General features: G+C 41.9%; 1 protein-coding gene across 1 annotated transcript; it reads right to left on the reverse strand.

Annotated features, from left to right (window-relative positions):
• Positions 1–2,198: 2,198 nt before the first annotated feature.
• Positions 2,199–11,960, reverse strand: lpla (lipoprotein lipase a). Its single transcript, XM_063201149.1, has 10 exons — positions 11,718–11,960; positions 10,831–11,018; positions 10,043–10,222; positions 9,522–9,633; positions 8,319–8,552; positions 7,493–7,738; positions 5,813–5,933; positions 5,047–5,229; positions 4,455–4,562; positions 2,199–4,363 (listed from the first exon to the last, which is right to left on the reverse strand). The coding sequence occupies exons 1-10, from the start codon at positions 11,809–11,811 to the stop codon at positions 4,312–4,314; spliced, it is 1,518 nt and encodes a 505-aa protein (XP_063057219.1). The 5' UTR covers positions 11,812–11,960; the 3' UTR covers positions 2,199–4,311.
• Between the last annotated feature and the right edge of the window lie 2,343 nt (positions 11,961–14,303).

Genomic DNA, 14,303 nt, shown 5'->3' on the forward strand with positions numbered 1-14,303 from the left:
AGAGAGATACACAGACAGAGACGTACAGTGAGAGAGAAAGAGACAGACAGACATGCACCAGAATGCATACATGGATGGCTGATTAAAGACACTGCCTTATAAATTAGCTGTTACCAGAAATGGCAATGACCAAGTCGTAATTACCAAAGGTGCATGTGTACTATCGTAGTGGTGTAGACCTACTGTTGCAACCCCTACTATGTTCCAGTGGTGGGACGGTGTCTGGCAAGGGGCTACACAAACAAACAAGCAAATAAATCAATCATCAATTATTTGCTTGTTTGTTGTTTGTGAGGATGTGTTTATTTCCATTCGCCATGTCTTTGAGAGAGAGAGAGAGAGAGAGAGAGAGAGAGAGAGAGAGAGAGAGAGAGAGAGCTGTAGAGAGAGAGAGAGAGACAGCTGGAGAGAGAAAGAGAGAGAGAGAGAGAGAGAGAGAGAGAGAGAGAGAGAGAGAGAGAGAGAGAGAGAGAGTTTAGTGTTGGAGTGTTTTTGTCCGAGTGTTGTCTGCCAATCCCCAGGTGAAGCCCAGTTCTCAGGATTCTTGAGTGGGAGAGACAATCTGGAAGCTGTCTGCAGCCAACTGTGTTGGACGCCTCAGTTGGATTTCTAAGAATGACATCTTTTTTGCTATTTCTAGCTAGAATTGGGTCATACAGTTTCCTCGAAATATTTCCTGTTTACCAGCTCTCCTCATGCACTATATGAGGTGCATAAAAAAGTTTGGTTACACTTTATTTGAATGGTTCACTTATACAGTGAATCTACCACATTAGGTACAGTGTAATTACCAGTGTAACAATATTTAATACCATGTTATAGCAGTGTAATACCATGTACCGACCATAACCCTGTAGGTACAAAATTGGTACACAGTATTACACTGGTATTACATGATATTAAATATTGTTACACTGGTAATTAAACTGTACCTAATGTGGTAGATTCACTGTGAATGTGTAAAGTGTAAGGTGTTACCAGAAGTTCTGAGGTGTGTTAAAACAATTCAAACTTGTACTCATTAGAAGAGGATCCTATATTATTTCAGTTTTACTTCATGATAAATAGCCTATCAATTGTTCTATAGCTAAACTCAAACTGAGGGATAGTTTGGGTGTGTGTCCAATAGAACTCATCAGATATAGGGTAGGAAAAGACCACACTCTCTAGCTTGTTCTCTTTACAAAAAAGTTAAACTCACCATGTGGTTACACAGACGCGTTTTGGCCTAAAGCCGTCCTCAGTCCATCCACACAGGATGGGTTTGGGCCGAAATGCATCTATGAAACCTGGACATGGGGCATTAAACTTTTCAGTATAGGGAATAAGCAAGGCAGTCTGTTCTTTTCTAAGCTATCTTCTGAAACATGTCATGTTAGTTTTGGGTAGTCAATCCAATGCTTTAGCAAATCCAACCAAATCCAAGTTATCCCTCTATTTTCACCTTTACTCATCCCAAAGCAATTGCCGAGACCAGAGACTTGGCCCCATGGCCTCGACTATGATAACCGTAACCTCTCATTGAACACATGTCATTTCATGGAAAGAGAGAATAGCTGAGAGAGTTTTAAAAGTAACCTAGAGCCTATATTGTGAGCTTGTTGTTACCAACACGGTAATGATAGGCATGCACAGGTAGGGACGAGGTGGTGCTAAAGCACCTGGCCCTTTACCCTACTGGCCACAAATACCCTTTTTGAAAGTTCTTTTTTTAAAGTGTTTTTGCCACAATGTACTGTGGTCCATGTTGACATGATAATCTACAAATGCTTCACAATCAAAAGCATGTGACAATAATGCCCCGATATTATAGTGTGGCTAGCCCAGTAAGGCTTCTGGAAGTTCCACATGCCCCCTCCCCCACCTTCAGCACTTGCCCCCCAAAATGTCTGTGCATGCCACTGGTAATGAAGACTAATGACATAATCTGTATGTATGCATGTATGTATGTATTATGATGTAGTTTTCAGCAACCAGTGAGTCGGATTGCCAGCGAACCCATCTGCACCAAATGTTTTTAAATCGTAGTACTTGTATACATGTTTTGTCATATACAGCAAGAATGTTTAATGGTGCACTTATTATATGCATGTGTTCTGTGATGTTTCCATATTTTAAGATGTTTGAGATAGATGTACATGTGATGTTGACATAGAATATTAGACATTTATCACAAACACTTAAAAATGCCACCACAATTAACTTACATTATATTCAGTTTATTACATATGAAATATACAAGCTGTTTGTTTTGTTCTTAACGGTGAACAGGCACAGCTCATAGCGATTCGCTCACTGAAGCCAACTTAATCAAAATACACGATACAGGAAGTATGTTATTCTGAAGGAATAATAAAAAAAAAACACACAATTGAACAGTGGCATAATATATTAGACTTCATATACAAATATATACATTCAATAAATAAAATACGAAACATTGTTAGTGTATGTATGGCTATCGTGTTGTGCTGTCATTTTAAAAAATGCAACAGAAACTTTTGACAAAGTTTTTACAATGTATTTGACAACATTTTTAAAAAGGCAATGATTGTACATATCCTCCCAAAAAAGGAATGGAGCATAAAACAGTAGTTGGATAGACGTGAAGTTATGGGGGTCATTTCATTCAACAGGGATCTGATCCCGAAAGGTGACTACAGGTCACAATGTACAGAATACCCACACTCACTACGTTTACATGAGACATTTAATTCCGAATTAACTGACTTTAATTCGGACTAAAGATTAATTCCGCTTTGAAAACGTCATGTTAACACTTCACAATTCGGAATTAAATGAAAGATAAAAGTAAACTCCACCAAACTATTTAATTCTGAATTATTAATTCGGAATTAAAAACGTCATGTAACCGTAGCCACTGAGAAGAAAACAAAAACACTTATCTACAAAAGTCAGCCCAATCCTCCATTTGATATTAATGACAATCTTTGGTCCCTATGCTTTGGTAACAGTGAATGAATTAATGAAATGATGAAAAATGAATGAATGATGATGAAGAAGATAAGGCACAGCATGATTGATCACATATTTAAACAAACTGCATACATGCTAAAATGCTAGTATAAAAAAGTTGCAAGAAATTTCATCTGTAATATGTAACAAAGCAAATTTAAACACTTCTCACCATTTGCTTTTTATGACCAATAACGAAAAGGTTAAAAAAAAAAGTAACACGTCCATATCTCATCTCTGATGGTGTGACTGCAGTTAAATACAAGGTGAGTAACTACGTGAATAACTAAGAAAACCTTTTCTTCGCAAATGCTTAGTTGATTGAACAAGTCATAAGACAAATATCAGGTAGTATGAATGTGCCATCTTTACAAGAAAGCTGCAGACATGATGTGCAGGATACAGCAAAAAAAAGAATGAACTACGTAAGTGACCAAAGATTAAAGGACCGACTCAGTAATACAAGGGTCTGCTCTTAGCATTGCATTTTCCCAGCGGGTCAGTGCTTATTATAAGTGCGCGTGAACAGGACACCAAATGCTACTGAATCCTGTCCCCTCCCCTACCGGTATATACAACAGAATTTCTCACAGCTACTCACTGCTATCAACCATTTGCATTCACACAAACATCCATCATTAGTTGGGCTTACCACAGTAACAGAGTCTACACCTAAACACCCCTTGGGACACTAATCCTTCCAGTCAGAAACATATTTAAGCCAGTAGTTTTTGCACTAAACTAGGCCAAACAACCATCCAATAACACTAGACATACCTTAACCGTACACAGTACAGCCATTTTTTTACAGGTATAACCCACATCACTTTCTAAACTGGAGCAAAGCTAATTTAGCACGGTCTCTGTTTCTGATTGTTATTTACAATGGTGAACAGGCACCAATTTGGAGGGAATGCTGAATCGAAATTTCTTCATCTGAAGGAATACTTAAGACTCATTTCACACATAAACCCCACAGGCAAAAAGGGAATAAAAAAAGGTCTCGCTCATGCTTTCAACCACTACAATGTCAGGCATACTCTATACGTACAATTCACATGTAATTACATTCTGCATTGTTCATAAACTAGCAACAAATATTGAGTTATTTTCTGAAACCTGTGTAAACAGCACTTCAAGTAGTTGAGGCAGAGAAAGAAAATGGTGTCTGACAGTACGGAAGCAGCAGTGGAATCTGAGGAGAATGTGGAAATGGATAACTAATACGAACTTCACTTAGGATCGAGAACAAGGTAACAGAGAGGCACAAGTCCATACTTCACTCCGCCCCAAAAGTGTGTCTTCAAGGTCCTTTGAAGGTCTTTCAAGTTCATCTTATTCAGTATCCTGTTCGAAGGCGCTTCCGTGCATCTTCCGCTTATGAAGTCTGTAAACGAACAAAGATGACATGAGTCCTTGATGCTATGTCATTAGCGATGGAATATTGACAAAAGAACCCTGAGAAAGACAGTTCTTACCTTTCTTGTTTGCGACTCTGTTGTTCCTCTAATGACTTGACAAATGTCGCAGGCTCCCCTCCTCTGGAGAGATAGGAAAACTCGCCCTCTTTTGATTTGAAGATCACTCTGTGAGAATATATGCACTTGTTAGAATTTATTTCCCTCAACAGTTCAAAACAAGTTTTACCCGCTTCTCTTTCCATAGAAATGTTCACACTGCACATTTTATAAAAGAAATGCAACACAAAAGTCTCATTCACACACGTCGCTGCTAGTTACTCGCTCAGCGAATTAAGTCAATAGAATGTCTATGTGTTTCAGCAAGACGAGGAGGCGAGTAGTCGAGTAGTGTGCAAGCGTCAAGCGATACGATGTGGGCGGATCCCAAGTTGAAAATATTTTAACTTCGAGCGAGGCGAGTAAGCGAGTAACCAATTGGAATGCAGAGTTCGGTACTTCTCGCCTGTGCATTGGCAGTTAAAGCCGCGGGAACGTTTAGCGAACGTTCCATGGGGCATGGCGAGTAGACAAGCGAGCAAGAAGCTAGTAACTAGCAGCGTCGTGTGTGAACATAGCTAAAGGGAGGAGATGATCGTGTGAGATACCGTACCTGGCTTGTGTCTCCCCAGCTTTGATTCGCAGCTTGCGGATGTGAAATTGGCTACTGCTAAACCAGTCGTTCCAGCCGAAGTATGAGTCCTTGTCCCACGCCATCTTCACCATCAGCAGCTCTCCAATGTCCACATCAGTGGTGAGGAGGAAGGACACTGTGGTATTTGTCTTCAGATCTGGCCTGAGATGGAGACACAGCAGGCACAGCAGCCACCATTAGATTCAATTCATTATCCTAGTAGCCTCTTACTGCAGACGGGCCCGTAGACTGACCTATTCACTCTTTACTGAAAACAACTCAACTATATCATAACAACATGCTGTAACAGTGCAGAAAGTCTTCAGCAACCGATTAAGACTTTGTCATTACCATTTAGGTGACTTTGAGGATATAACAGAGGCTCTGCGCTAAGGGGTTAAACAGAGAATTCAATTCCAACTTAACAAAGCAAAAAACTGCTGTGTATTTCTCTTCTCTCTGCCTCTCTGAGTTGTGTGCACATGAGAATTAATTGGATTAGGTAGCCTAATGAAAAGATTAGACCATGCATGTGGCAGTGTCAGTGAGTTTACTTTTTGTTCATATAATGGGCACCCTTGTTATTAATAATAATAATAATTATACTGTTGCAAAATAGCACCCTTGCTATTAGTCACATTGCCATGACAGGAGGGCAAGTTACTGTACTTGTCAAGCAAGTGACTCATTTTTCTTAAATCCCTTACTTCGATCAATTGCATTTTGCTTTCAGGTGACTACTTACAAGATATATTTGAGGTCTTCTTTCTCATCATGGGTGCCGTAGAGGGAGATTCTGAGGGGCTGCTCGGTGAAACTCAGATCATCCTTGCTGAAGAAGTGCATCTTCACTTGGTAATGAAACACTGTGGAGGGAAAGCGGATACTACGTTAAAAGAAGCAAGCGCTTATTTAGTAAAAAAAGAAGAAGGCGCTGAAGACGCTGAAGAAGGCTTTTGCTGAAACGTCTGTCTGTCATGCTAACCCAGTAGATTAAAACAGCAAGAATTACACTCAAGAGTGTGGCTTTTTTTTTTTTAACTAAATATGAACTTTGCTTTTTGCTCGCACCTGAAGACCTTGTAAGAAACAGTTGGGAGTTGACCGCACTTTCTAAAAAAAAAAAGAAGAAGGAAATGCTCCTGCCGACATAATCAGAAGTAATGACATCCTGTCCAGTCCTACTAGAAACACCTGCAACTTCACCAGGAAATCCTCTGGGGCTATTTAAAGATCACACCTCATCTCACGCCCTTTGGACCTCCGTCAAAATGCCTCAGCAATCCTGACTTGCACTATCTGGTGTGCTGTATCTCAAATGGGGCACTTGTGCACTTCAGTGTTCGTGTTTCAGTGTGTATGGTGTATTAATTACGCTCTAAAACATTGTGCCCGAAGTGCACAAGTGCACACACTATCTGAGACATAGCAGTGGTGTTCAATCTCCAACTCTTTCTCTGCACACATGTGTCTTTCAACTCTGTGAAGGCAACTCCATTAGTGACATAGAACTCTGCCAATGTTCAAGCTTTGCTTAGTGCTTAGTTTCACAGCAGGTCAGCCAATCATCTCATCTCTGATATGTGACTATATAGTGAAAAATAGCTTTAAAGACCAGTTCACTGGCTGCTCTATATTGACCTAGAGTTTTCCCTTACTGCCATTATTTTATAAATCAAAAGGAATTTAAGTTTCTGGCGCGAAGGCAAAAAAAACATTAGGCACAAGGAGCACTCTGGGGGACATGGGTCAGTAGTTCTGCCAAAAATATGGAAACAATTGCTCAGATGCAATACAGGTTTTCAAGGCATCTATTTTGGAATACATTTTACATTAAGTTCTTCCGTATGGACGGCTGAAGCAGTGGTGCGTAACAATGGAATAACCATGGCAACCCGGCTTATGGACACATCTGAAAGCCGTCTGCACGAGATGAAGTCTTTTGGGACAGCTCGTGTTCTGCTGTTCTTGAGAAACGTTTTTTAGTCTTTATGGGCCCCCACGCGTCATATGCTCCAGTTCCAACTCTTGATTTTGTAATACTTTTCCCATTGCACGGTTCTTCACCTGTGTCTTTATACCATCTAGTTATGGAATAGAATTGAACTAGGAACTCTGGCATCTACAGTAGTTGTGGAGTAGACCTGATTGGACACAGTTCTCGCAAAGGGCATCAAATAATCTTCGGGCAGACATGAAGGAGATGGACATTAAATCAGAGGGTTGCAGGTTCGAATCCCACCCTTCCACTCCCTATCTAACTCCATGGCTGAAGTTCCCTTGAGCAAGGCACCTAACCTAACCCCACACTGCTCCAGGGACTGTAATACACCCTGTACTTAAAAAAATGACTGAAGGTCCCTTTGGATAAAAGCGTCAGCTAAGGACAATGTCATGTAATAATCTCTTTGACCTCTGTCCTCACCTTTGTATGGCATCATCTCCCTGGTCTTCAGGTACATCTTGGCGCTGCGGCGGGAGCGCACCCGGTTGACCTCGTAGCCGAGCTTGTTGCAGCGGTTCTTGCGGCAGCTGAGGCAGACGCCCTTGTCGAAGGACTCCTTGCTGTTGCAGCGGTAGGCCACGATCTGGTGGTCATGCGCATTCACCAGCGAGTCGATGAACAGGTGGATGGAGCGCTCGTGAGAACACTTGACAATCTGGTCCATGTCTGAGGGGAGAGAAGAGGAAGGAGTACTTTAAAGCCCGGCCATCCAAAAAACATCAGACCTGGGAGCAGAACAACCAAATGAGTAGATAGAGATGAAAGTCCGCTTCAACCAGGATTTTTTTGCTCACACATTTTTTTTATTACCTAACGTCGGGTAAACACCCTTCTTCAGACATGGGAAGAGAAGAAGAACGAAATGAAAACATGTGAGCACATGTGTGCAGCACACTTTGGCCTTTTGTTTAGAAATTTCAAACCAATTAGAGAGGAGCTGCTCGGAACAAACTGAAAAGCATTAATATCCTGACTTACTGGAACACAGCTGTTGATTGTGACCTGACTATGAAGTTAGGACACTAAGGGCCTATTAAAAGAGTACCTTACTGGCCCTACTGTGGCGCTAACGATAGGGAACTTGTCTGCTACTACGCGGCTGACCCGGGTTCGATTCTGGCCCGGGCTCTTTGGTTACCCTTCTCCGTTTCTCTCTCCCTACTTACATCCTGTCACCACCTTCACTGTCTAGTCGTATAAAAATAAAGGCTTGACAAATATATATTTTTTAAAAAGAGTATCTTACTTGCTAAGCCAGAGGACACGATCATCCTCATGGTTTTCTGCAGGTCGCAGCCGGGCTGGAAGGTGCCTCCGTTGGGGTAGATGTCGACGTGGCCCACGGGCCTCTGGATGCCGATGCTGCGGTCGGGCGAGCCCCGCGTGTTGGTGTGCAGCACGTCCACGAAGATGGCGTCGTCCGGGGAGAGGGAGCTCTGGGTGTCGGCGTACTCGAAGGTGGGTCCGGCGGGGTCCAGACCTGGTGGCAGATGATGATGATGATGATGATGATGATGGTTAGTGATTACTATGGCCGAAACTCTTGCCAGCTAGGGTGGTACCCCATCTTTCTTGATCAGTAAGGGTTATAGATGTCCCATTCTGTATACACCCCCTCTTCACTTTAACCCGTTAAGACGGCGTTATAAATTTGCTGTTACCAGAATGCCAATGACCAAGTCGTAGTGCATTACCAAAAGCCCTGTCTTGTGTCGTAGTATTGTAGTACTATGGTAGTTAACTTTTCAGTGGCTATTAGAACGTGCCACTGGAGGTACGGCGTGCATTAAGGGGCTACCAATGGAGACATGTGAGTGTGCAGAACAAAACCCCAGTGGTAGAACAAAGGGTAAGATAGAGACATGAGACTGGCCCTCACATTCGCTGGTGAGCCTTGCAGCGTCTTGTTGCGCTGTGTGTGAGTTCCAGATGTGTTTGTGCCCCCCACCCCCCACCCCAACGCTTTGCTCTGATGTGAGCCATGTGTACTTAATTAGACTGTACACAACTGGAATCACTGTGTTTATTAGACTAAAGTTAAAACCTCAGAGCTTGATTGCTTGAAAAGGGGAAAACCATCACAGTCTACTTTCATGAAACAATGTTTACAGGACGCCGCTACAAACGACCCTATGTTCTAGTTAAGACTTTCTCGGGGGTGTAATGGCGAATGCCATGCACACAGTCATTTTTTTTGGATGGAGACAGAGCTCAGAAGAACAGAAGAGGAAGTTTGCCCATTTCACACTGTCGGTTAAAGGTGGGGGTGCAGGTTATGATGTCACGGTGGGGAGAAGTCCCCACTGTCCCCATCTACTGTAAGGTTCTATAGTCTCTGAATAGTCTCTATCGTCTCTGAAAAGAACCTTACAGTAGAACCCAGGGAGAGATCTCCCCAACCGTGACATCATAACCTGCAACCCCAACTTTAAGGCATCCGGTGTCTTACCTGTGATTCTGTGCACTTTGCTTTTGGTCAGCAGTCCAGCGATCCCTGCCACGTGTGCACCAAGGCTGTAGCCAAGAAGATGGAGCTTCTCCCAGGGATAATCCATGACGTCCTGGGGATGGGAGAAAAAGAAAAGGGGGAATGGAATGAGAGAAATGCTGAAAGGTTGCCTCACCCCCGGCCATCACAATTAAGTTACACAATAACATACCAGAGAGACACTACACAATAGACACTGACAGCATGCCTGCCATCACGATGAACCTGGGAGATCACCACCACCACACCAACACCGCTAACTACCGCTAGTACTGCTTCGGTGTGTCATTATGCGAATACAACAACTGACTGGATACAGCCACGTACTCATACAATGTAATATAATGTAATTAACGTACTGATACAATGTAATATCGTGTAGGTGATTAAAACAATGCATCTGAATCTTATCCATGATCACTATTCAAGAAAGAAAGGAAAGGAAAAGACAGAGGAAGAGAGGAAAAATACACTAGTCTTACCAGTAACCAGATGACAAACTTGGCCACATCTCGTCCAACTAGTTTGGTGTATGCGGCGGAGGTCGGGTAGTGTTGCTGAGCTCGGTGAAGCCAGTCCACCACAATGACATTTGCCGTGGGCTCGCGCTCATACAGGGCAGTCACCAGCTTGGGGACCCAACTCTCGTACATGCCAGTGACCTTCACACAAACTCATTATGTCAATATACACTAACATCTGCACACCAACTCTCCACGTGTGGCCTATTGCATCAGGGCAATACAGTATACAGCAGGGCAATGGCATAGGCACACAACAAGCCTCTTCGCATCTGGGCATCTGCACTCTTGGTGTGGAGATAACCAAGATGTAAATGGCTTACAAATCTCAGACAAGACCATTGTTATGTGTATGTTGTTTACCGGATTTGCAATGACCAAGTCGTAATGTATTACTAAACACTTCACGTAGTGTTGTAGTAGTGTAGTACTATAGTTAAGACTTTTCATCCACTAGTAGAACCTTCCACTGGTGGCTACAAAGGGTTTAACCCATTGTGTCCTGGAGACACACATACGCTGCATTAAGGTTCTTGCAATTTGAGCTGTTTTATTAAAAATGTGGGTATGTTAGAGCTGCATGAACACATTTTAAGGAAAAACGAGGGTCCTCGCTTTTAAATGCAACTCATTTCATGTTTGTATGTGCTTCGGAGGCAGCGATATTTAGGATTTAATAGGCAGAGGGCACCCTTTCCCTAAAAGGGCTTAGGACAAAATGGGTTAATGGCAAGGTGTCTACTATTTACCGTCCATCCATGTATGATGACGAATGTCTTGGCAGTGACGTTGAATTCACAGGCTATGATGCTGTCTGGCTGGCCAGGCTCTATGTAGCACAGGTCATCATCGGGGTCCTCAGCCGTCCGCAGGGCAAACTTGGACTCGATGTCTGAGAAGTCTGTCAACCATGCTGTGTCATTTGTGGTGCTGTTACCTGTGCAAACATGGATGAGACAATGATTTAACGTTGGGTCCCTACCTCTATTTTTTTTAAGTCCATTTCAATGTCTGTGAGTTTTTAAAAAAAATTACTTTTTTGTTCACTTCACAAGTATGCATGAAGGGTTGCAGACATAGTAGATTTACAGTAGATTTACAGTAGATTACAGTAGGTTTAAGAGATTTTTAGCTGCAAAAAAAAAAGTTTTCAGAATAGTGCTCACCAGCTTCACATAATCATCCAGGCGCACAACATTTCATTCAGTCCCTCTTCACATAAAACTTATTTTGGAAATTTTAAGTTATTCTCTTTTTCTACCACCACAGGTCCTCTGAACCTCAATTTTGTAAATTGGTGAGCGCATCACACGTCTCAACACATTAATCATTCTTGAGGCGACTGAGCAGTCACGCCAATTACTTCCTTTCTCTGCCCAACTCTGCTCTGGTGCTTGGCGTGGCAACGCCAGAGGCGTAAATATCCAAAAGGTGACTCACTTCATAGAAGAGAAGGTCCCGGCAAGTTAACTCCCGGTCATTTGGACACACCAAATATCGCCAGGTCAAGCTGCACCAGTGTTTACATGTGTACCGACTTATTTGATGACAACTTGTTTTTGAGGGACTCCATGTGTAGCCTATATTTCCCCGTGCAGATGAAAGACTTACGGCTATATTGAATAGCATTACTTACCGAAAATAAAGTCCTCATCCGTGAATGAGAAACCGGTGCAAACGCTCTGTAGGTATATCCAAACTGCCAAGATAAATAATTTGCCTTTGCCCATATTATTAGGTGGTCCAGTCAATGAAGTTGCTCTGATGAAGTGCTTTTTTGTCAGGTCTGAAGTGCAGTGAAGTTATTCCAGGTTTCTTCGTGTTGTGGTAGAAGGCTACTCCAAATAGAGTTGTAGCGAAGTGTGGCCAGTGCCCCAAGTTACTTGAGAAGTTTGCGGCAAAGCGCTCCAAGCGTGTCTTTATGCCCAACAGAGAACCTCATGCAAATCACTCATATTTCATTGGTCGAGTCAGACAGGACGGGGCGGAGTTGTAGTAAATCAGTCACAACTGGTGCTCTATAACGGTTTCAGCAGAGTGAGAATAACTACGGGAGCGTCGCAGTAAGAGCAAGCGCATGTTATATGAGGTTATCTATAAAACTTGTGAACTCGGGGTGAATGAGATTGCTCCCAGGTGATTTCTGTAGACAGTTTTATTGCAGCTTAGAAATTAAATGCAGACCCCAATGTCCTATAGCCTATGCAATGTTTGGAAGTAAACAAGGGTTGTCTAATGCATATGGACAGTATTAAAAACCAATACAATGTCATTAATCATATAGGCCAACATGCTTTCAATTCTCTTCACCATAAACATGTTTCCCCTGCAAATGCCAGGGATGCTCATGCAGTGAGACTGTCTACAAGTGCCAAACTATTTTAATGTTTGTACTTCCAATTATGATGGATTATACAAAATATTCAGTAAGTCCATGACCCCATGTAACCCCATGTCAATCAAGTTGAACTCAAACATTTATGGTGCAAAGAGTTTCTTTGTTCGCACATCGGCTGCAAATGATGCATATTGAAAATTTGCCAGTATGTCATTTTACAGATTGAAAAGGTTGTAGAAGTCAAATGAAATAAAGAAATATTTTTCCAGTATGAAGACAGTGCATATTATAATGTCACAAGCTACTTATTAGGGCCTAAGTAATTTAAAAATTACTAATTTAAATTAACTAAAAAGAAATTAAAAAACCCAAAAATTACTAACTTATTAAAATTTAATCTACCATGCCCAAGTATGGTGAAATGTCTTCAACTTGAAGCTTTACACACAGTCCTATGTACTGTACTTGACATACAGCCCTAGTACTGTACCACCCTGTGCATGTGCCATTAAGATGAGTGCATGCCAGATGTTTGAAGTCACTCCATGTTTCTAAATCATCTGTTGAAAGGGCCCCCGGCTGTCTCAACACACAGCTCTCACAAAAGGGAAGCAGACGGCACTGAACAGCTTCAAGGTGGCTGACTTACAAAGGCCCATGAGTTTTCTTAATAATGAGTTTCGCTATATGTTTTGTGTATTTTATAAAGAATTGCCTGCAGGTCACAATGTACATTTTCCATCAAATTCAGAAGGGTCTTGTTGTATACATCCAGAAGAGGATTAACAAAAAAATAGGGTGTTTTTATATTTTAAAACAGATGACCTCTTATGCAATAACTGCATCAGGGTTTAACAAGAATTGAGTGTAACTGGAAAGACACTCCCTATTTTGGTGCGTCTTATCGCTGCTCTCCTGCTCTGACTTGAAAATGCGCTCGGGTCTCCTGCGATTCCTATCTACTTAATTAGACTGATGGTAACAAGTGATTACAGCCATTTCCACCACAATAGATAACAAATAAACCACTATGTCAATAAGTCTCTCTCTCTCTCTCTCTCTCTCTCTCTCTCTCTCTCTCTCTCTCTCTCTCTCTCTCTCTCTCTCTCTCTCTCTCTCTCTCTGTTCTCTGTTCTCTGTCCTATTCTCAGGATGGGTCTGTTTTTCTGTAATGGCATGTATAACAATAAAAAATGCACACCATGAAACATAATGTACAGGGGAGGAATGATGCCAATATAAAAGTAAACAGAACTTTAAATAGGCACTTTGTAAACAACACTTTGTAGTCTGATGTTATTTATTGAGTCCACGTCATTCTGTGTGGAAAACGTGTCTTTGTGAGACCAAACAAAGTGTGCCCAGTCAGTCAGTGTGATCTGATATGACCCTGAATGACAAGAGTCCTCTCAGCTGGAGAAGGTTTGTTTTTTAAAATGAGACGCCACAGGTAAATGCTGCATGTGCGTGCTTTGAAAATGCTAGGATAAAAGCTGAGATTTTTTTCACGTCTTTTCTGAGCTCATTCTGCATGACCTAAATATTTACGCCAGTTGATCGTAAACATATCTGTTTGCCAGGTTGGAAAAAAACGACTCAGGCCAAGGAGGTACTGGTCTACTGTCATCCATCCACCGTTGATGAGGCTTTCAAAAGCATCTCTATACAATATCTATTTCATTTGTTCCTCAATATTTGGAAGTCAATCAAACAAACTTGTAAATGGGTGGGCTGTATGTGTAAGACAGACATTTTGTTTCAGACATTTTGCAAGCTAATTATTGCAAATATTGTTCTTCTCTCGAGACTTTTCAGGACTTGTAATGGGCTTTTGCAGCTGTGCGGTATGTTGAAACCCAGTCTGCCTCCTGCCCCATATTGTAA

Source organism: Engraulis encrasicolus, chromosome 6 (genome assembly GCF_034702125.1).
Source record: "Engraulis encrasicolus isolate BLACKSEA-1 chromosome 6, IST_EnEncr_1.0, whole genome shotgun sequence".
NCBI classification, from domain to species: domain Eukaryota; kingdom Metazoa; phylum Chordata; class Actinopteri; order Clupeiformes; family Engraulidae; genus Engraulis; species Engraulis encrasicolus.

Excerpts from the sequence above, each read along its gene's own strand:
- lpla (XM_063201149.1), bottom strand. The coding sequence starts at position 11,811 with ATGGGCAAAGGCAAATTATTTATCTTGGCAGTTTGGATATACCTACAG. Across the intron at positions 11,019-11,717 it reads GGATGAGGACTTTATTTTCG|GTAACAGCACCACAAATGAC; the intron begins GTAAGTAATGCT and ends ATGTTTGCACAG. Across the intron at positions 10,223-10,830 it reads TCATCATACATGGATGGACG|GTCACTGGCATGTACGAGAG; the intron begins GTAAATAGTAGA and ends GTTTGTGTGAAG.